The following is a 23,169-nucleotide window of genomic DNA, read 5'->3' on the forward strand; positions in this document are numbered from 1 at the left end:
GAGTTGATCTTTCTAAGAACTAACCAATCATGAGCTTAACTTTTGTAATATGTATGAGCTAATTATGTTAGAACATAAAAGGCCACTGTGTGAATCAATAAACGAAGCTTGCTGATCACTCATATTGAGTGGCCCTGTCTTCCCTCCGTCGCGACAGAGGAGCCTACCTTGCAGCCTCCCTTCAAGCCGCAACACAACCCATCAGCCCAGCCTTGCAGAGACCTTGCCAACACATGATGCTCCCTCCCACCCCTGTGGCTGATGATGCCAGGGATGCTGAAGGCTGCAGACTGCACTGCCACCCCTAGGGAGGGGATGGCCAGCATCCTGCACTCTCCAGCATGAAACTGAGCCACGCAGTGGGGCAGCACTGTCCTGGCAGGGACTGCTTGAGTTCCTGCTGTGTACGAGTCTATGGCCTACGAATGCTGGAGATGGCATGGGGTGGAGGGGCTCAGACGGTCCCTGGTGTGGCTGCATGCATGGCAATGCCTGGCAATTTGAGGTGCAGCTTGCAGAAGGCCCCAGGGGACAAGTCAGCCTTTGGCAGCTGCACGAGGAGGAGCAAGAAGGAACCACCTATGGTTACTGCATTCTGTAATGGTAAGAAACTAGCAAGAAGCTGTGTCTGTTCCTCTGGCAGAGTGGGCTTCCCCAGATGAGCCTCAGCAGCTCACAGTACTGTGCTTGGCCTCCCAGCCATGTCAATAGTCCTCGTCCTCTGGGTGGGTAATGTACATGATGGGCACCAGTCCCTTCTCGGAGCCGAGGCTGCACTGCAGCCAGTCACCATCCACCTTGGACATGACCTGCAGGATGTCCCCCTTGTTGAAGCTCAGTTGTCCTGCCTTGGTGGCAATGTGATGGCAAAGAGCTTTCACCTCACTGCAGGCAGAGGGAGGGGAGGAAGGGTTAACTTGCCACAGCACACTCACCCCATTGAAGCCGAGGGACCACCATGGGCACAGAGGAGTGAGGAAAACACCCCCTGCCTCCCTCCCCAGCCAGGATCTCAGCTGCCCCCCAGCTCCCCATTGCCTACAGATTGCAGAGTTGGGGTGGAGAGATGCACAAGCTGTGTCACTGCCATGATTCGTCCCCTGGTTCATGAGTATAAAGGGAACCAGGTGAACTGCAACAGGCAGAGCCGTGTCAACCTCAACCCACCATATCCTAGCACCTGCAGGACGGCCACATGGTGCCACTCACCAGGGAGGGTGGGCAGACAGCCCCCAGGCTGGCCATGCTTTGGGGGGCACTTCAGGTTGCTCTGGCCAGGGGAGCTCTGTCTCAAGGGCTGCTTCTTGCCACATGCTTGCCCCGACCTTCTGGGCCACCAGCTGGAACATGGACTTGTCCAAGCTCAGCCAGCCAGAGGGCAACCTGCAAGGAGATAGAAGCAGGTAGTGGCAGGGAAGTGTACCCGGGAGGCAAGAAGCAGCTGCTCTCATGGCAAGGTCATGCCTTAGAGGTCTGGATCCGTGCACAAAGTGCATTGTTGTTCCCAGGCTGTCTCCTGGAGGGGAGGCCTCAGCATCCTCCAGACACACCATGGCCTAGACTGGGAAGGACATTTCCAGTGGCCATACAAGCAAGAATGGTACAGGTGGAGAGGCAATGCGAGGAGGGCCCAGCTACATGGGGCAACTTCACGCCTCCTCCCCACCCATTGTGAGCAACAGGGATGGCTCCATGTTTTGCTCTCACTTAGTACATGTTTTTGGGTGGGATGAGGTGATGATGGGAGCAGTGCAGCATGGGCCCTTCCTGTGGAGAGGGGGTTTAGGAGCCAAGGCAGCGGGTAGAGCTCAGGCAGAAGACTGAGCAAGGGTAGGAGCTGAGGAGGGAAACAGTGGTGTGAGCAGGCAGGCAGGGCTGGGCAGGGGTGACAGATCTCTCTGTTCACACAGACTCTGATGTACCACCATGGTGTAGCCCAGTGGTAGGCTATTGACCTGACTTCCACCTGCACTGCTGCAACCCCAGGTTAACCAGCCCTCCCCAGTCCCATCCTTACCTGTTAGGCTGCCTGGGCTCTTTTTGCACCTTCCTGGACCCAAACAAGTGTCCCCACTTGATGGGCTGGCTGCCCTTTGATGCACTGATGCTGCTCTCTTCCTGGGCAGCTGCTACTGCTACTCCCACTCTTTGATGAGTCCCAGTCTCCTTTTCCTTGCTGTGCTTCAGCTCTGTAAGCACTGAGTCTGGGGGGCTGCCCATCCAGAAGGGCCAGCTCCATTCCTTCACTTCTTTGCCAACTGGTACCTGCTGGGGCTTTTCCAAGGCCTCTTCTGCAGCTTTAGGACTTGGTTTGCTGGCAGCCTTGGGCCTCTCCTCCGAGGTACACTCAGACTCTGCACCCTCCACCACCCCTTCACGGGGGGGTGGTGCCTTTTGGGTCTCTGCTGACCTGGGCACAGCATTCAAAGCTGCTTTCTTCTCATAGCAGATGAGCTTCAAGCCTTCAGCTGAGCCCTTAATGTAAATCTGAGAGCTCTGCATGAGCTGGTACCACCAGCCCGCTTGCTTGTCCTTCTTCCCCTCCCACGTGCTCTCTCGCACCTTCCTCTGCTCTTCCTCCCTGTTGCCATCTCTGCACGAAGCCCCCACCCCCTTGACCCTCTCACTTGCAGCTTGCTGGGGGTTGTGGCCTGGTGAGATGTCATCATCTCTGGCACCCACTGCTTCAGGGGCAGTGCTGCAGTCATAAGGATCCTCACTGCTGCCCTGCGTCTGCATTAGCTGCAGGGTGGAGTGTGTGGAAAGCAGCAGGTCCTGCTTTACACGCAGCAGCTCCTTTTGCTGCTGCTGCTCTTTGCCCATTTGCATCAGGTGATGCTCAAAAAGGAGGTCTAGGTTGAAGGGTAGCAGAGAGAGAGGCTGGAGCAGGAGCAGGAGCTCCTCAAATAGAGGCTGACACACGCTATGAGACAGGCACAAGAAGCCTATTGGCTGGTAGTGTGCCAGGATGATATCTGTAGGGCAAGAGACATTTAATTAGATGAGAGGCCCTTGCCACCTTTGTCAAGCCACCAAGAAGCTGCTGAAGCTACAGGGAAAGGAGTTGGACAATAGTTTTTGGTCACAGCTGTGGCTGCAGTGTGAGGCTCAGCACTGGGTCAGGGAGCACCAGATGTTCTGTGAGCTCTGGGCAAACTGGCACAGGTCCTGCTTCCAGTCATGCCTGCAACCAGGACCTGTCTGTCAGACTGCCTACCAGGATGACCTTTGCCACAAATGCCATGGGAGTAGCGTGCAAATAAAGAGCATCAAAGAGGGTTGGCATACATTCTCTTCCCCACCTCCTGGAGATGAACAAGAGATGCAGATCTGGCCAGTACCCGTCCCCTGCAGAGAGAGTGTCGAGGGCAGCTGAATACAGTCTTTCCAGGGATCTGACTGGGCTGAACTGTGGATCCTAACAAAATGAACTAGCATTTCTACCTGCAGCATTCATCTTTCACTTAATTTGACCACATCTGCAGTGCTCTCCCCCGTCAGCTTTGTTGTCAGGTCTCACTCCCAGGGAGAGAGTTGGGAACAGGATTTGTGGCCATTTGGCTCCAGTGAGATAACAAACACCATAGACAGGACTTGCACCTTATTTCCAATCCCTTTGCCTAGCCTTCTGCATCCTAACAGCCCTAGCTATTGCTCACACTTCCAGCTCTTAATGATGGCTTGAAACAGATGGTCGTCTTCTGCTCCAGAAAAACAGGGTGCTTTCTCTTGCCACACTGCTCAGTACAAAGGCAAGTTTATTTTCCTGTCTGCTCCAGAGAGAAATGCTGACTGCACACATAGACCTGAGAAATGTCTTCTGTCAGCCCCCAAACCTGCCAGAAGATACTGGGCTGGACTTCTTGCAGTGCATGGGGCCCTGGGTTGAGCCAGCAGCACCCTCAAAGGATCCAGCAGGTCAAGGGTGTCTGTCTCACTGTGCACTTAACACTTAGTCATGCTGCTTCTAAGCATCTGGCAGCTTGGTCATTGCTGATGGGGTTATCTGTACACTCCAGAAACATTTCTGGTTGAAAAAAGCAGATACATCCAGTAAAATCTGCTTTTAATTTGTCAGGAGGTTTTAATTTCCATTTCCCATGCCTGAAGGGTTTCAGCTAAGTGTTCACACCTCCAGATATATGAAGCTCTCAGGCACTGGGCAGGGAATGCAGAAATTTGGGGAGGGTTTGATCTGGTCTCCTGCAGGTAGATTCAAGGATCTGCATTGGAGGTGATAACCTTGGGTACCAGCTACAGCTGGGAAGGACATGGCTGTCCAGGCTCTCCACAGCTCAGGTGGAGGGAGCTGCATGGAGCTTTGACTTCCACCTCACTCCCGTTAGCTGAGCAGCCCTCCAGCAACACATACATTGGGACTGTGTATAGTCTAGTCCTTCAGCTCAGAGCAGAGGGGAGCAGCCTAGGCTGAGAGACCAACAAGAGACATGCGTGCCCCAGAGCTTAGATCTGTGCTCTATATTGTGAAGAATTTGGCCCCCACTGAAGCCCACAGCCCTTAGGCTCTTACCTTCATGGTCGTAGAGGTGGTTGAACCAGAACTCCAAGGACCGGATACTGCAGGAAGGGAAAAGAAGCAGGGAAAGAAAGGAAAGAAAGGAAAGAAAGGAAGAAAGAAAGAGTGAAAATCAATTCACCCCCTTCATCCTAGCTTGTTCTATAAGAAGTGTGGTTGGAAAAGGGCATTTACACAGCATATCCCTGTGAACCTCAAGACCTAGTGAAAGGACAGCGGTTCACTCCCATCAGCATGCACTGACCACAGCCGTCCAGCCTGTCACAGAGCCAGTTTGCTTTACATGAGGCATTGTGCAACCATAACCCCTAACAACCATGTTTCCATCAAGTTTCCTCACCATTTAGCTCCTATGTTCTTGGCAGAGCTTAGCTTTGTTGAGAAGGGCTGATGTGAAAGAGGTAAATCATCTACAAACATGAGACCATTGCTGCAGGCTTGGCCCAAAATATGCTGGTAACCTGTGCCAGGAGGGGAGAGCTGGGCCATCCTGGGTAGGGAGAGCAGGGCAGAGCTTGCTTCTGCTTGTAGGGGTCCCCCAACATTTGAAGATCTTGGGGACTCTTGCCACTGTCAGAGCTCTTGCTGACCACTGGAGAAAGGAAATACCATCCTAACAGCACTCATCCCTTTATTGTGGCCGCCTTCTGTTCAACACAGAGTGTAGTGTGTACACTCCTTATCCAATCTGGGAGGGTCAGCCTTGAGTCCTGAACCAGGGCAATTTATCCTTCAAAGCCTCATGCACTGGGATTCACTGCAGCTCCAGGAAGCAGTGATTTAAGCATGGATTTTCAGGAGTAATTTATGCATATGTTATGTCTATCCTTATATGAACCCTGATGGACAGACTCTTCCCTCCTAATGTTCTGGGGCTAAACCAAGCTGACAATGTTCTTCAGTGGGCTACAGCCAGCCCTTCTCAGTTCTAGCCTCATAGGGGTTGGTTTTGATCCTTCTGGAGTTCCCTGAGGCTCACAGCTTCTTCCTTCCCTCACCTACAGCTGGGGAGTGGCTTTCCAGGTTTCTTAAATCTTTTCATTAGCAACTGTGCCTGCTTGCAGTCAAGGACCAGCACCTGCTGCCAGCCCTGGACAGTGACATGCAGTCAGCCCAGGAAGCCGGCTTACTTGAGGAGGCCAAAGATGAATGCATTGAACCTCATGGTGTGGTTGGTGAGCTCTGTGTACTGGCTGATCTTGCTATAGAGGCTGTGCAGCAACTTGGTAGAGGGGCCTATGGAGAGAAGTGAAATGTTGAGATTAGTTGTGGTCAGCAAAGCCAAAATGGCATCATAGGAAGGAGCATCAAGGCAAAGACAGAAGTTGGCTGGGTGCTCATGCCCGTATGTGCATTGCCCCTCCACCAATCATCAAGATGAGCTCGCTCCATCCCAACAGTTAGACTTCACAAGGGATGAAGTTGTGGTCTGTCCTAAATTACCACTCCAAAACTTTGGGAGAGTTTCAATGGATGAAAGGACCCCAGGGACCTGTCTCCCACACTTCAGGGACAATCATGGCCCCCAACTCAAAATCAGCAGGTAAACAGAATATTATGGTGAGTGGTTATAATTTGGGGTATCTGCAATCACAGAGATAACCTCAGAGCTGGAGATTTGCCACAAACAGTCTAGGAGGCTTCCCAGCCCTGGATGTAAGCTCTTAATGGTGCAGAAATCAGTGTGGCTCTGCCATCTGTAACATCAGAAAGGAGTTCTCCTGGATGGTAGCCACTGCCACAATCCAGGATGCAGACTGGTACTAGCAGAGGGTGCAGGTCATGTGGGCATGCTTGAGCCAAATGAGCTGTGTGTGCAAATTTTCTTACAGACCAGGCTAGATCACAGTTCTGCCTTATACCATAGCTGTGCAGGGCTAAAGATGAAGGTCTAGAAACACTCTGGAAACTCAGAGGAGGGAAAAGGGCTTTAGTGTTTCTTTCTTTGGTTGGTTTTTTTTTCATTGCTAGGGTCTGTTATAGGAGAATTTAGAAAATTCAGGAAAAATGACAATAAATATTTGGACAGAATAAAGCAGTGGCTCTCCCACCTTGCAAGAGAAGGCCAAGGTACACCTTGTTCCATGCAGGGAGCTAGGTATTATTCTGCATCCCCATCCTTCTAGTCAGCCTTCCCTAGCACCTCCCAGACACAACACAGGACTACCGCAGAGCAATGGGCATCACTGCACACTCTCCATACCTAGCTGGGTGGATGCCTCCACCATGCTCCAGGGGATGTTCCTCCTCTGGCCAATGACCATGTCCAGGACATAAGCCTTGAGCCCATCACTCAGGATGTCCTGGACAGCAGGGCACAGGTATTTCAGGATGAGATGCCCCACGTTGGGGCTCACAGAGCTGTTCCCAAGTTTGGCCTAAGGGAGAACAGGCAACAGGGAGAGGGTTGGTAACTGCTCTATAAGGTATGCAAACAGTCCAGTACCACTTGCCTACTACAGATACCCAGCAGGCAATATCCAGGCTATGATGATGCTCAGCAGCTCCTTGAACAGGCAGGCTCTTCCCCTTGCTGCCTCATACACCAATTCTGGGTTGCTCCCTGCAAGGTCTGCCCCAGGCTGGGATGAGGCAACAGCTTGGGAAAAGAATATCCCAGCTTGAGAAGAGGATATCCCAGTTAGAAGGGATGCCCAGTTCTCCCTAAGGGTATAACAAGGCTGTCCTGCTGGAGGAAGAAGAGAGTAGGAGCTTTTTCTGCTGCTGTAGATTTTCTTGTTGCTATTTTTGAAGTAGGAAGCAGCAAGCGACATCGGAACTTCTGGTACCAAGGGGTTAAGGAACACTTAACTCAGTGACATGCTGAGCTATAATTCCTAGGGATTACTATAAATAAACGGTGAGGGCAAAATGGATGGACAGAGCCAAGATCGAGGTGAGGAAGCATGTAAAAGCCCAGCATCAGCAGAGCAGGGACATATTCAGTCCTTGAGCTGCCAAGGTGTCTATCCAAAGGGGTCAGCCCGAGATCTTGCGCATCATGTCAGTGGTCCCAGGCAGTTGTGTTCAGGACACAGATTTTACCAGCTGAGTTGGAATTACACTGGCCAGTTGGCACAGGTCCACAAAGGTCCTGAACTGAGACTGAACTTCTGGGTCAGGAATAATCCTGCCAGATTCATTGAGCATGGCAGCATCAGGGACAGGTGCTGCCTTTTGACAGGTGAATGCTCAGCCCTTGGCACACTGACACATAATGAAATCCCAGATCAAAACCACAGTGCTGTCTGACAAGTAAAGTAATGGGGGAATGTTGCGATTACTCCCCAAATCAACAGGAAATTCACAGTGAAGCTTTCAAAAGCTGTGGAAATCCAAACAGCTCCAGTTATGCTGCACAGCAATCTCTGCATCAGCAACATCTCCATCCCTTACTGGATGTGGGGGGGAACATTGCAACTAAGGATGAGGAGAAGGCTGAGATACTTAATGCCGCCTTTGCCTCCATCTTCAATAGTCGGACCAGCTACCCCCAGGGTGTTCAGCCTCCTGAGCTGGAAGATAAGAATGGAGAGCAGAACAACCCCCCCATAATCCAGAAGGAAGTAGTTAATGATCTGCTTATGCACCTGGACACACATAAATCTATGGGGCCGGATGGGATTCACCCAAGGGTACTCAGAGAGCTGGCGGGAGAGCTCACCAAGCCTCTCTCCATCATCTATCAACAATCCTGGTCAACAAGGGAGGTACCAGATGACTGGAGGGTGGCCAACGTGATGCTTATCTACAAGAAGGGCCAGAAGGAGGATCCGGGAAACTACAGGCCTGTCAGTCTGACCTCGGTACCAAGAAAGATCATGGAGAGGATCATCTTGAGTGAGCTCTCACAGCAAGTGCAGGGCAGCCGAGGGATCAGGGCCAGCCAGCATGGGTTTATGAAAGGGAGGTCCTGCTTAACCAACCTGATCTCTTTCTATGACCATGTGACCCGCCTTCTGGATGCAGGGAAGGCTGTGGACGTTGTCTACCTGGACTTTGGTAAGGCCTTTGACACCGTCCCCCACAGCGTTCTCCTGGAGAAGCTGGCGAATCATGGCATAGACAAGTGTATTCTTCACTGGGTAAAAAACTGGCTGGATGGCCGTGCCCAGAGAGTTGTAATTAATGGGGTGAAATCCAGTTGGTGGCCGGTCACCAGTGGTGTCCCTCAGGGCTCAGTTTTGGGGCCAGTCTTGTTTAATATCTTTATTGATGATCTAGACAAGGGGATTGAGTGCACCCTCAGTAAGTTTGCAGATGACACCAAACTAGGTGGGAGTGTTGATCTGCTTGAGGGTAGGAAGGCTCTACAGAGGGATCTGGACAGGTTGGATCAATGGGCCAAGGCCAATGGGATGAGGTTTAATAGGGCCAAGTGCCGGGTCCTGCATTTTGGTCACAACAATCCCAGCCAACGCTACAGGCTCGGGGAAGAGTGGCTGGAAAGCTGCCCAGCAGAAAAGGACCTGGGGGTGTTGGTGGACAGCCGGCTTAACATGAGCCAGCAGCGTGCCCAGGTAGCCAAGAAGGCCAACAGCATCCTGGCCTGTATCAGGAATAGCGTGGCCAGCAGGAGTAGGGAAGTGATCGTGCCTCTGTACTCGGCACTGGTGAGGCCTCACCTCGAGTACTGTGTTCAGTTCTGGGCCCCTCACTACAAGAAGGACATTGAGCTGCTGGAGCGTGTCCAGAGGAGAGCCACCAAGCTGGTGAGGGGTCGAGAGAACAAGTCATATGAGGAGAGGCTGAAGGAACTGGGCATATTTAGTTTGGAGAAGAGGAGGCTGAGGGGAGACCTCATTGCCCTCTACAACTACCTGAAAGGAGGTTGTAGAGAGGTGGGTGTTGGCCTCTTCTCCCAAGGGAATAATGACAGGACCAGAGGAAATGGTATCAAGTTGGGGCAGGGGAGGTTTAGATTAGATATTAGGAAGAATTACTTTACTGAGAGGGTGGTCAGGCACTGGAACAGCCTGCCCAGGGAGGTGGTGGAGTCGCCATCCCTGGAGGTATTTAAGGAACGTGTAGACGTGGCACTTCAGGGCATGCTCTAGTGCCCGAGATTGTTGGGGGTTTTTTGTGTGTGTGTATGGTTGGACTTGATGATCTCAAAGGTCCCTTCCAACCATGAAGATTCTGTGATTCTGTGAACAATTGTAATTAGGGGCAAATTACCCTGGGCTCTGAGATAAGATTGAATGGGCTTGGAATCTGTCCCAGTAAAGCTTCTCCTTGGGGATGGCACTCCAGGGCAGTTGTCATATCCAAACAGTGTCACGTGTCTGCCCCAGAGTCCCTATGACTGAAGCAGAGCATTCAGCTTTGAGAGGAGGCACCACGAAGATGCTGAGTGTCACAGGACTGCAAACAATGGCTGGTACAAACAGAAGTAAGCTTGCTCTGCCTGTGTTATTCCAGAAATGGGAGATGAGGGGAGCACAGGCGAAAGACAGCCAACCCCATGGGCAACCTAGATGAACTCTGAAGCTAGTGGGTGTTGGGGCCACACAACCTGGCCAGGAGGAGGAGAGCGAGAAACCAGCCCCAGAGCCAGCCCAGCCTGTCCCCACCCGGGCAGGGACCCACTGGTGCCCCTGGGACCCCACGCATTGTTGGGGCCATGCAGAATATCTGGAAAATCGATTAAGACTGATTTTGGAACCCTTCTGAGCATGTCGCAGAGCAAGCAAAACTTGATCAGAAATAAGACTATATTGCTTTAAGAATAAGATTGTTTCGAGCTGGCTGGAGAGAGGAAAACAAACCATTGTGTGTGTCTGTGAAGGTCAGGCTGGAAAACCACCTGGAGGAGTGTGTGTAGAATGATGTGGCTGAAAACAGTCACATTCTGTGAGAATAAGAGTGCTCACCCTGTTTGGCAAAACAGCTCAGAAACTAGCTCTCTCTCTATAGCTTTGTGTATGTGAATAAAGTGTGCTTGTGCTTCTGCTTTTGCTGCTGCTTCTGCTTCTGTGTCTGCTTATTGCATACAATTGCATCCTGATCAATCATCGCCGCAAGTGGGTTCATGGTAAGGGCTATAGGGGAAGCCCAACTGCCCCAGATGGGCAATGACTGATGCACTTTTTTATCATTATGGAGCCCTGTGAGACATCAAGGGACTGGGAACACTGCACTGTGCCCTGACATCAGTGCCAGAACAGAATTGCTGGATGGGTGGAGAAGGGAAATACAGCTCTCTGCTATATGAGAAAAAAGAACTGGTGTATTGCATCAGACCAGAAGTCCAGTTGGCCTGAGTTGGCCTGATATTCTCTCTTATAAAGAGCCATGAGAAAGTACATGAGAAAGAGTAAAACCAGAGCAAACATACATAATACTTTCCCTTAATACTCTCCCAGCTTACAACTACTTTCAACTCAGAGACTAAGCTGGACATGATTCTTATGTGTTTAGTAGACTCAATGAATTTCACTTCCCTGTATTTTTCCAATCTTCCCTTAAATTCACATAAACTTTTAGCATCCCCAGCATCATACAGCAAGAATTGTCACAGGTTTACTATCTACTGCATGATGTACCATCGCCTTTGTTTGTTTTGTTCTTGGTACTACTAGCTTCATTGGATACCCTGTAGTTTCTTAACTGGAAGAGAATGGAGAGGCAATCTTTCTCCATCCTCTCCATGCCACTCATGATGTTGAGAAGCCATACGAAAGCAAGATTTACCTTCACCCCTGGATCCCTGCTGGTTCCAAAGTGAGCCACAATCAGGTCAACAGCAGTGTTGATTGCCTTCACCAGTCCTAGAGGGAAAGACAGAGTCAAAGAGCTGCCTGAGGGGCTTCTAGGACAGACCCTGACCAAACACTTAATGAAGAAATCAGGCAGGGGCATTTCAAGCCCATGTCAGCACACATGCCCTCTCTGGCAACATGAGCAGCTCATGTCGGGTCTCTGCCAAAAACATGCAGAACCCCTCCTAACTCCTCACCAAATCTATCCCTTCTGGTTCCAACACTCACGTATCAGGACAACAGTATGACAACCTTTAGAAGTGGCTGAAGCATAAGACACCCTGTCAGTGTTCCCAAGGGAAACAGACCATCACCTCCACGCACCATCCCTTGAGGGAGCAGAGATGGCGTCTGAGGCAATGAGTCTTTAGCTGCTTTTATCTTACAGGGTGGCATGGCAGAAACCATGCATTTTTATTTGCTTTTAGGAACAAGCCAGTGGTGGATAATCTGACATCTGCATCATAGAATCATAGAATCATAGAATGTGTTGGGTTGGAAGGGACCTTTAAAGGTCATCTAGTCCAACCCCCCTGCAGTAAGCAGGGACATCTTTAACTAGATCAGATTGCTCAGAGCCTCATCAAGTCTGACTTTGAATGTCTCCAACGATGGGGCCTCCGCCACCTCTCTGGGCAACCTGTTCCAGTGTCTCATCACGATGTAAAGAACTTCTTCCTAATGTCTAATCTAAACCTACCCTGCTATAGTTTAAAACCATTGCCCCTCGTCCTGTTGCTACATGCCCTTGCAAACAGTCCCTCCTCGGCTTTCTCGTAGGCCCCCTTCAGGTACTGGGGCCTACAGTATGATGCAAGACCTTTTACCTAAATTACAAAATCTCAGGCTAGCACATCTACAGCATAACACAGATTCACAGATCTACCCTTATATACTGCGACAGGGGTGGCAGTATGCCCTGCCTCAGGGTCATACTCCTGTGACTGCCTGCTCTCTCTGCCCTTTCTTGTGGACTTAAGATCCTTTCTATTCATACTTCCTGGGACAAGCAGCTCAAACATGCTCTGTGGCATGTGGCATGGTGCAGAGAACACAAGAACCTGCCGTGGAAACAGCCATCAATCCAGGGGGACATGTAGAGAAGGGCAAGGAAAGAAACCATTATGTCTACAGAGATGAGACGGAGAGAAGCACTATTTGCCTTATGCTGTGCTATGCCACACCCTCCTCCATTGACATGAGACACATGGACTCACCCTTCTTCTGCAGCAGGTCGATGGAGATGGACTCTGTGTTGCCATCTGGGGAGAGGCAGAACTCAGCGGGGGGTTTCTCTGCTAGTGAGAAGTAGTCAGGGAAGAAGTCAGTGTAGGTAAGCTGTAGTTGCCTCATAGACTGCCCTGCAGGGCCAAGACAGGAAGGAGAAGGATCAGCCCCAAGCCCTTATACCAAAGCCTCTCCCACATTGTTTGCTTTTCCCAAAAGCAACCTGCACCAGCAGGAGTCTTCACACCAACCTGTCCAAGACAGCAATGTTTGTTACTCTTCCAGCAATGGTTTGTAACATGAGCCTGTAGAGTTCAACCCCACAGCCCACCCAACATCTAGCTCCAGCTTGACTGGGGGCCCATGAGCTGGTGCTAAGGAAAACCTATCTGCACCAGACTCTCGGGGCTGCTGTGTAGATACCCCCAGCAAATGGGATCAAAAGTAGAGCACAGAGAGAATCCCTACTTGTCACACACAGGCATCCACAGGCAACAAACTACATGCTTTCTGCCTGTCTCCTGAGATGGCCTCTATTTTCAAGGGATGACTTTTGCAGGATTGTGTGCTTGATTTCCATCTGGTTGATTCCCCAGCTCTGGGCTAGGCATCTTCCTGTGAAGGAGGGATGACGAAACTGTTTGGGTTGGCAGTGAGGTGTAGAGATTTGGAGAATTCACTCCATGACTCGGGGCTGGCCTCAAGAATGCTCTCATTCCCACAAACAGACCCCTCTGCTCCTCCTGGAGGACTCTCAAAGGTTCAGCCAAAAGCAGCCTGCCACTCTCAGCCCTTCCTACACAGGTTTTGGAGGACAGAGAAGACCTTAAGGGCAGAGCATGGATGTCATGGTTGGAGAAAACCCATAACAATTTATTGTCATTTAGACAATTATTCTATCACCCGATGACCCCTCCCCACCCGGGAAGGAGAATCGGGGAACACGAAGAAACACAAGGGTTGAAATATAAATAGATTTAATAGGATAAGACTAAAGAATTAACAATAACACTAAAGAACCAGTATTAATCCCAATACTGATATAAGATATACAAGAACTATACTCAGCCAATTATATCAGTAGGAAGCTGGGCACTCCCAGCAGTGGACAACAAATGTCGGACACTGTGAGCGCAACGGCTTTGGGAGGAAGGGAAGGCCTCAGGGGTCCGGCACCAGGGCAAGGAGTTCTCTGGATCGCCGCCATCAAGGGAGAGAGTGCTACACAGCAAACTTTTCTAATTTATATTGAATGTGACGTTCATGGTATGAAATACTCCTGTTGGCAGGCCTGGGTCAAGTGCCCAGGCCTTGTTCCTCCTTGTCCCTGCACCTGGCAAGGCTCGAAAACACCAAGACCTTGAATCCCACAGAGCCTGGCTGGCTGTAAAGTAAATATTTTCATGAATTCAGACACCAGAGTCTTCAAAAAGTACAGTTTTCCCCAGCATTAGAAGAGCAGTTAGTCCTGTGTCTCTCAACCCAGGACAGTGGAGAAACAGAGCCCTACACTGTTTCCAGCTGCCCCATGGGAGCTACAGACCAGCACCTAGCATGCTGCCAGGGTTGGGGCAGATGGGCAGACACTGTGGGGCACAGACATGAGATCTCCAAGGGCCACAACTCCTGTATGAGACATGAACTACAAGCTGGACACAGTCCAGGAGCACTTGCTGAGGTCTGAGCCAGCGTGTGGGCCATTCACTTTCCCCTTCAGTCCAGCCCAGAGCCAGACCTGACTGCTCTCACCTTGTGGAGAAAGGAGGTTCTACACAGAATGTACTCATCAGTGAGGCAATTTTCACCTTCGTCTTGTACCCCTCAGCCCCACTGTGAGCAGATGCGGAGCAGAGCAGGCAGAGCAGTGATGAAGCCAGGCATAGCTGGGATACTGAATCTGAGCCCTAAAGTCACCTCCCAAGACCCCCCCCAGCAGAAAGGTGGTGCGCACCGTTCAGCTTGCAGTGGAAATGGCTAGTGTTGAGCGTGCCAGGAAGTTCAAAGATGGGGTTCCCCTGGTTCATCCGGGACTCCTGCTGCCTCTTGTCTAGGCTGTCTGCTAAGCTGGGCAGCCCCGAAATGCAGTCCAGATCCAGGGGGTTCCTCCGCCTGTACTCTCGCCACTTCAGCACTTGGGGGGAGAGGTGGTTTGCTATAATGCCGCAGCACCAGATGGGAGGATGTGAGCAGACAAGAGGACATGGAGGAGAAACAGAGAGACAAAGGATGAGAAAGAGGAAGGACAGAGAAAGAGAGACAGCAAGTTAGTTAAAAGTCCAGCAGCATTACAGGATGTTCGCATACATACATGAAGGGAGGTGGAGGCCACAGCCTGACAGAGCAGGGCAGGAGCCTGAGTGGCCTCATGGCTGCAGGCAAAGAAGGAGCAAGTTTGGGGTATGAGCACCTGGTGTGGGGTGCTGTAAGATCACCAGCCCCATGCTGCCCTCTCCAGAGACACAGTGTAGAAGTCAGGACTGGACGGACATGCTCTTAGCATATGACTTTCTTTTGCAGGCAGAGTGATGATGGGAGCTGTTGAGTGCTGCAGCACTCAGATGCAATTTTTCCCTGGGCTGCAGTTATAAGGGAGGGTGGTACTATAGGGAGCAGTAGCCAGAGAGCTGGAGATGTTCCAGACTAGCATGTCCTGGTGGATGGGAACCTACCACTGAGGGGCTGCATTCCCATGCTGTTGAAGGAACCAGAGCTGCTGGTCTCACTGCCACTCCTCCAGTGGGGATCTGCATGGCCTCCTACTCTGCTCACGGGCATACTGTCCACTGAGAGGGGCAGGAAGGACTCACTGTGGAGTCGGTACTTGGAGAGCGGTGGGTTTGACTGCAGCGATGTCTCCTTCTTGGGAACAGGTTTGGAGTTCTCCTTTTGCTTCAGGGCATCAGCTTTGGTGGCTTGGGAGGGCTGCATGGCACTGACAGCAGGGGAAGACCTCATAGGAAGGAGGCTGGCAGAGATGGAGCAGGATCTGCTCCTGGGAGGCTGGCTCTCTCCAGCCTTCTCTGTGGTAGGTGAGGAAGAGGAGTCCATGCTTTGGAAGAAAGGCACATTGCATTGCAAAGGAGAGTAACTCCCCAGGGGGGATGGACGGGTTGTCTCAGGGGCAGGTTTCTTAATGCAGCCATCATTGCGGGAGGCAGCTCCATCCACTGAGCGTTGGGTCAGGAGTATGCCATGGGCTTGGCTCTCTGCTGCTGCCACCTGCTCTGCCAAGGTAGCCAAGGCTGTGGACTGGGAATTGGAGAAGATCTGCTGGATGGAAGGCCAGTTGCTGGACAAGTTGTAGAGTTGGGAAAGGCTGGAGGCAAAATGACTGTGCAGAGCACGGGCCTCGGGTGGCTTGCTGAAATGGTGCTGGAAAGCAAAGGGCTGGATGGGCAGAGTCGTGGGACGTTGGTCCTTGCTGTAGCGTACCACAGGTTTGCTGTCTGTGCCACCACCTTCAGGGAGAGAAAGGGGGACAGAGTGTGAGGGTGGGCAGAGGGACAGTCATCATCAGCCTAGCAGATCACAGGCAAAAGGGACCCTGCTCTCAGCTGTGGGAAGAGGATGAGCTAGAGGCCAGTGACACAAGCAGAGTAGTTCAAGTCTGAATGGGTTACACAAATCATGAGCTGGCAGGGTAAAGATATGTGGCCCCAAATGCAGAGTTTCCAGCTGTTGACAGCTGTCTGGAAGAGTAGGGCACTGCACTGGGGGCTTCTCTCTCCTGGTAGGGTCACCAGATTCCCATCCTTTCCCTATCCCTTGCTCCCAGGACAGCACAAGCCATGGCCCCAAATGCCTAACCTTCAGCCTGCCTCCATCCAAGCAGTACCACAAAGACATGGCCCAATGCACTGTGGTACAGAAAGATTTCTTAACCCCACTCACCCAACTGAGCACAAGCATTACATGCAATAGCACTGCAGCTCTGCATCCCACATTGCACTCAGTGCTGTCGGAAAGGCTGCTTGCTTCCCCTTCTCCCTCCCTCCTCTTTCTCCTGTAACTGTTCCCCCTCTGAGCACACAGCTCCCTTCCTCCCCCTGCCTGTACCAGAACCAAGCAGGGCTTTCCTAACCAAATCAGGCCGACAGCAGAATAAGAAGAGCTTCCAACCCTGGAAAAGGCAGGTCAGCTTCAGCAAATGACTGACAGGGATTTCCTAAGGGTATGTGCTGGGCTGATCTCCTACACATGCATGCCTGCTGCTCCTGGTGGGGACACAATATCCTGAGAGACACAGCTCAAGTGTGACATGCTGTGCACACAGTGCATAACACACACAGCACTGGATGCACACATGGGGCTGACTGGGATCCCTGATCACCACACCGCATTCCAGCATGACACGGCATCTTCTGGCTTGCTTTCCCCACCACTCTTCCAGCCCACAGCAAATCCTGGGATAAAGGACCCCTGGTTTTACTTTCTGCCTGTGGGGTGTGCCAGGCCTCTCTCCCTATAGCTAGCCTTTAGCAGGTCTTGCTTTCCCTCTCATCCCTTCTCAGGCCCTCTAGGGTCATGCTGCTCTCAGCTGGCACGAGGCTGCTCTCAGCTGGCACGAGGCAGCTCTGCCTCTATCTCCAGCTGCAGGCAGGAGTTTTCCACACAGCGCGAATACCTGCCTTGCTGTCACAGTGCAGAGGAAGGGACTGCAGCAGGGGGTGCAGGAACTGCTGGGATAAATTGCCCTGAGAGCTCCTGTCTGCCCCCTCCTTCCACTCCCTGAACAGCTCTTGCTCCTTCCAAGCACTCCTTCTGCAAACCAAGAGGGCTGCTCCCATGACTGCCTTCTCCCAGCAGAGACATGCCTTCCCTGCCATCCCACACCAAGCGCATATTCAAGGCTCAATAAACAAAAAAAAATACACCAAAAACTCTTGCTCCAAAGGCCAAAACCTCTCACATACCTTCAATGGCAATGAATGACATGTTCTTCCTATCTCCTGCAAGAAATTTTCAGGGCATTAAATGGAGACAGTCAAGTCCTTGGCATGTTAGGGGCTATCTACTGCAGTAGTCTGGTCAGAGCCCCATTTTAGACAGGCTCTTACCTGTGAAACACGTACAAGAACTGTCTAGGGCAGAGATGGAGGTCTCCGGCCATGCTGGAGAAATGGTCATACCACTGATGGGACTGTCACACAGCTTCCTCACCAGGACATATCCAACACCTGGACATAAACAAGTCTATGGGGCCAGGTGGGATCCACCCAAGGGTACTGAGGGAGCTGGCAGAAGTGCTCACTGAGCCACTTTCCATCATTTACCAGCAGTCCTGGCAAACTGGGGGGGTCCCGGCTGACTGGCATCTAGCAAATGTGGTGCCCATCCACAAGAAGGGTCAGAAGGATGATCCAGGGAACTACAGGCCTGTCAGTCTGACCTCGGTGCCCGGGAAGGTCATGGAACAAATCATCCTGAGTGCCATTATGCGGCACATGAAAGACGCCCAGGAGATCAGGCCCAGCCAGCATGGGTTCATGAAAGGCAGGTCCTGCTTGACAAACCTGATCTCCTTCTATGACAAGGTGACCCTATTGGTGGATGAGGGAAAGGCTGTGGATGTTGTTTACCTGGACTTTAGTAAGGCCTTTGATACAGTCTCCCACAGTATCCTCCTGGAGAAACTGGCTGCCCATGGCTTGGATGGGAGTACTCTCTGCTGGGTTAAAAACTGGCTGGAGGGCTGGAACCAGTGAGTGGTGGTGAATGGAGTTAAATCCAGTTGGCGGCCAGTCACGAGTGGTGTCCCCCAGGGCTCGGTATTGGGGCCGGTTCTCTTTAACATCTTTATCAATGATCTGGATGAGGGGATCGAGTGCACCCTCAGTAAGTTTGCAGATGACACCAAATTAGGTGGGAGTGTCGACCTGCTGGAGGGTAGAAAGGTGTTGCAGAGGGATCTGGACAGGCTGGATCGATGGGCTGAGACCAATGGGATGAGGTTCAACAAGGCCAAGTGCTGGGTCCTGCACTTGGGTCACACCAACCCCATGCAGCGCTACAGGCTTGGGGAAGAGTGACTGGAAAGCTGCCTGGCAGAAAAGGACCTGGGGGTGTTGGTCAACAGCTGTCTGAACCTGAGCCAGCAGCGTGCCCAGGTGGCCAAGAAGGCCAACAGCATCCTGGCCTCTATCAGGAACAGCGTGGTGAGTAGGACTCGGGAGGTGATTGTCCCCCTGTACTGGGCACTGGTGAGGCCTCACCTTGAGTACTGTGTCCAGTTTTGGGCCCCTTACCACAAAAAAGACATTGAGGGGCTGGAGCGGGTCCAGAGAAGGGCAACAAAGCTGGTGAGGGGTCTGGAGAGCAAGTCTTATGAGGAGAGGCTGAGGGAGCTGGGGTTGTTCAGCCTAGAGAAAAGGAGGCTGAGGGGAGACCTTCTCGCTCTCTACAACTACCTGAAAGGAGGTTGTAGAGAGGCGGGGGTTGGTCTCTTCTCCCAAGTCACAGGCGATAGAAGAAGAGGAAATGGCCTCAAGTTGTGCCAGGGGAGGTTCAGATTGGATATTAGGAAAAATTTTTACACGGAAAGGGTTATTAAGCATTGGAATGGGCTGCCCAGGGAGGTGGTTGAGGCACCATCCCTGGAGGTATTTGAAAGATGGGTTGACATAGTGCTTATTACATGGTTTAGAGATGTGCTTTTTTGGTTTCTTTCAGAGTTAGGTTGATGGTTGGAGTAGATGATTGTAAAGGTCCCTTCCAACCTAGACAATTCTATGATTCTATGTTTCTATGATTCTATGACATGTAACGGCAATATCGAAGTGGAAAGCAATTAATCTATTTCAGGCTTTCCTGCAGAGGGAGCTGGGACAATTACCCTCCAGAGGAACCTTTGCTGCAATTCAACGCACTGTGGAGGATATGGCCAGGATATTCCAGCAGACACACAGCTTCTCTAATCTCTGCAGGACTCATGTTGTAAGTCCTGGCAGAGACTGTGTGAGCTCCCTGACCTGCACTGAGAGGAGACTGCTGGCTATGCCTCTTCCCTCCCCACCTCTGCCCCATGTGGCTCCAAAGAAGAAAGGCTAAAAACTCCTCAGTGGTTCCCTTCCCTACATCTGCTGGGAACATGGCTCTGCTGAGCATCTTCAAATCCCTGTCTTGAGAGCTAAAGGCAGGTGGTTCTCATGGACTGGAGGAGTATAATGCCCTGGAAGGGAGACAATCCTCTAAGCTGCACAGACCCTAAGTGCTAATGCCATGTCCGCCCTTATACAATATGAGAGGTTTGCATAAAACCTCAAAAGGCTTTAGAAATGCACCTGCACTGATCTGGGTCTGAAATAAGCACAGCAGGGCTTTTTCCCAAGGAGTGGAAGACCAGGAAACAAACTGCATAGGCACTGGTCTCCCATCACCATGCAGATTCCTCTGCTGCTCCCCTCATGTCCCAAAAAGCAGCCTTTCTTTTTACTTCTCCATTCTGCCTAGTTGGGCTCCTTACCATCTGCTCGGGCTCTAACATCTCTTTGTCCGTGGCCACTGGCAGAACTACCTGAGAAGCTGGCATCTGCCTCCATCAGCAGAGAGAGAGAAGCTTGTTCACCTTCCCCATGCCCACTGGGGGTGGTCTCACTGGAACCTGAGTCTTTGGTGGAACACAAAGCCTGGCTGTCCCCAAAAGCATGATTCAAACAGAAGCCCTTGCAGCTCCATTTCAGGCTGTGGACAAAGGGCATGGGTGGAAGACTCTGGTTGCGACAAGCTCTTTCTTCAAGAAAGGTTGGGCAATCCTCCTGTGTCTTGGGGACAGGGGAGAACTCCAAGGAGGAATCTCCACTGGACCGGAGTGGTGGGGAGGTGCTGTTCTTTTTCCTGCCTTTAGCCAGTTCAGCAAAAGATGTCACTTGCTTTGGGGGGAAATTCTGGATGGGTATTGCTGGACTTTCACTCAGCCTGACCGGACAGCTCACCATGCGCTCCAAAGAGCCCAGCCTGCTGCTAGGACTCTTGTCCAGGTTCTGATCATAGCTCCTGGAGCGCCGCCGGCTTGTGTTGAAGTTAGGTGGTGACACATTCACATAGACCTGACCCTCAATCATGTTCTGGGTGGCTTCTCCCTTTGCCTCCTCTTCACTGCACTCCACGTTCCTTTCTTCTTGTCTCAGGTCAGGTCTTCTAAACAGATAATATTCAGTGGGCTGGGCTGGGCTACCTTTGGTATGGTCTTCTGAGTAGCTAGTTATGGAAGATCCTGCCGGGCTGGGGGATGACTGGGAAGACAAGTCACATGTGACTAACTTATAATAATTCTGAGTAGCCACAACAAGCCGTGCTTGGCTTTGGAAGCAGGCAGTCGGATCTGAGCTCTCCAAAGGCTCACAGTGGAGGTGGTAGGAGTTACAGTTAGCATCAAGGACAGGTGAGGAGTGTTGACACCCACATACCTTCCCCAAACTCTCTGGGTGATGCGACTCACAAGATATCTTGGGTTCTGTGGGTGATGAATGCAAATCCAGGTAAAAAGCTCCTGTGTCTGAGTGGCTGCAGAAGGAAGAGTCACAGGACAGGTTGGCTGAATTCAGGTTAGATCGAGAATGGCCACTCATTTTGTTGTAGAGAGCACTGAAGTTCACCAGCACTCCATCGGAGCTGTTGCAGGAAGAGTCACTTATGTAGCCCATCTGTTGGTCAGTCACTTCAGACTGACTTGATGAACTGTAGCAGTGACAGTGCTGGCGCTCTGATCTGGAACAGCTGCATATCCGTCTGTGCAGGGCATCCTGATTCCCCAGCGATTCATCCATGTTCTGGTTCCACTCCTGGTCACCACCATCGAAAGAGAAGCTGGAGAAACTGCCATGATGGCAGTTGTGTTCATCCAGCTCCATCCATTCTGAGGCCTGGTGGCACTGATTTGCATTGTTCCTCTTCTGGACATCATTGCTGATTTTGTCCTCTTGCCCATCTACCACACTGGACCGGATGGCCATGTTCCAGGATTTCACAATGTGATTGGAGTCATGGAGGTGGAAAGGGGGCAAGGCCAACTCATGCAGATGAAAGGGAGGTTTGCCAGCCACAAGGGAGTTGTGAAGGTGGAAAGATTTTTGACCCAAGTAATCCCCAAAGATGCTGAGGTCTTCACCCTCATTCAGCAGGAAAGGGTTGTGTCGCTTACTGATACTATGGACAATCAAGTCCCTCGCTTTGCCACCTTTGCTGTCTGAGGCCTCTGCTGAGGTTTCGGAGGCCTGTAGAAAGCCGCTGTACACTAAGGAGTCAGTTTGTGAAAGGTTTCTGTCCAGAAGGGCAGAGGTCTGCATAAGGCCTAGCTCTGGCTGGCAGAAGGGGTCGGTCCTTTTGCTCATGGAGCAGCACTGTCTGTCAGGGACCTGGCAATGCACCAGGGGAATGTGATGGACAATCAGTGTCTCGCCAGTCAGTTTGGGTGAACTATCCATGGTGAGGAATGCTCTTGACATCAATTAAGCTGGTGCTACCCATGGACAGGTAGGGGTGCGCATGAGAGGCTGGGAGGACGTTTCTCATGGGGAAATTCAGATACCTAGAGAGAGACAAAAACACAAAGGAAGTCACCTCTCAGGAAAGGCAGTGGCTATTTAAAGCATCATTGGTTTGACTGAAGACTTCATGACCTAAACAGACTGGTCCTTGTCAGCACAAGTACCTGAGCACAAGGTCCCGAGTTCTCCTTCTTCAGGGAAAGCACAATGTAGGACAAACATGTCCTCCCTCCCTGCAGACTCCTGGGACAACACTTGTGCTACCAACTGACCCCTCTCAAACTTATCTGAAGTGAGTAACTGATTCCACTCAAGTGGCCAAAAGGCTGCACAGGCTTTGGGCCAAATGAAGACCTCACTGCTGATGGCACTGTACACTCAGAGGAAAACATACAGACAGCACAGGGTCTGAAATGAAGTGCTGCACTCTGATGAGAGCAGTCCATCTTCTGGCACTGGATTCAATATCTTTGCCTGCCTTTAGGTACCTTTAAGAATCAAACACTTAACTGCACTCACTGACAGACCTTGCAACAATGGAGTTGCAACAAGTCCAGGCAGAGACTGGAAAGCAGGATCAGACTGGAACAGGAAAGCAGGATCAGACTGGAACAGGAAAGCAGCAACAACCATTCTTCTCCAAAATCCAGGAGTCCCCATGAGGTCCTGAGCTCTTTTAATGGTGCCAGGGGAGCAACCCAAAATATGCAACTACTTATGCACACAAGGGCCTCTTGTGAAAAGGAGCAGATGATTTCAGTGAGGCTATGGGGAGCTACTGCTGATGGTTAAATAGGTCCCATACAGCCTTCTGCTAACCTTTTGCTGATGATTAAGCCTCAGCTCAGGCTGGTTCCTCTTGTAGTCCTAGGTCCCTAGTTCACAGTTCCCTGACACTCTGCCACATTATCTATAGCACTTACCTGTTTATCTTATTACCTGCTGCACTTCACAACAGTACCATTGCCACAGCCCACAGTCCCAGGAACTGTACAAGCAGGACACTAAGAGCCCAACTCCCTCATTGTTCAGTACATAGCAGTTTGTCATAAAGCTAGAGGAAGATGTTCACCAGCATTTGATATGGGAGAGCAGAGAACATGTTCATTCTTCCTTCCCCATCTAACCCAGAGGTCCAACCTGCAAGCGCCTCCAGGAC

General features: G+C 51.3%; 1 protein-coding gene across 1 annotated transcript; it reads right to left on the minus strand.

Moving 5' to 3' along the window:
• Positions 1 to 704: 704 nt before the first annotated feature.
• LOC141476639 (AP-4 complex accessory subunit RUSC2-like) lies at positions 705 to 21,947 on the minus strand. Its single transcript, XM_074165421.1, has 11 exons — positions 19,988 to 21,947; positions 15,195 to 15,983; positions 14,477 to 14,677; positions 12,516 to 12,659; positions 11,231 to 11,307; positions 6,741 to 6,915; positions 5,668 to 5,773; positions 4,532 to 4,578; positions 2,018 to 2,975; positions 1,210 to 1,383; positions 705 to 885 (listed from the first exon to the last, which is right to left on the minus strand). The coding sequence occupies exons 1-11, from the start codon at positions 21,945 to 21,947 to the stop codon at positions 705 to 707; spliced, it is 4,812 nt and encodes a 1,603-aa protein (XP_074021522.1).
• Positions 21,948 to 23,169: the final 1,222 nt, after the last annotated feature.

This window comes from Numenius arquata, chromosome W (assembly GCF_964106895.1).
Source record: "Numenius arquata chromosome W, bNumArq3.hap1.1, whole genome shotgun sequence".
Lineage (NCBI taxonomy): Eukaryota > Metazoa > Chordata > Aves > Charadriiformes > Scolopacidae > Numenius > Numenius arquata.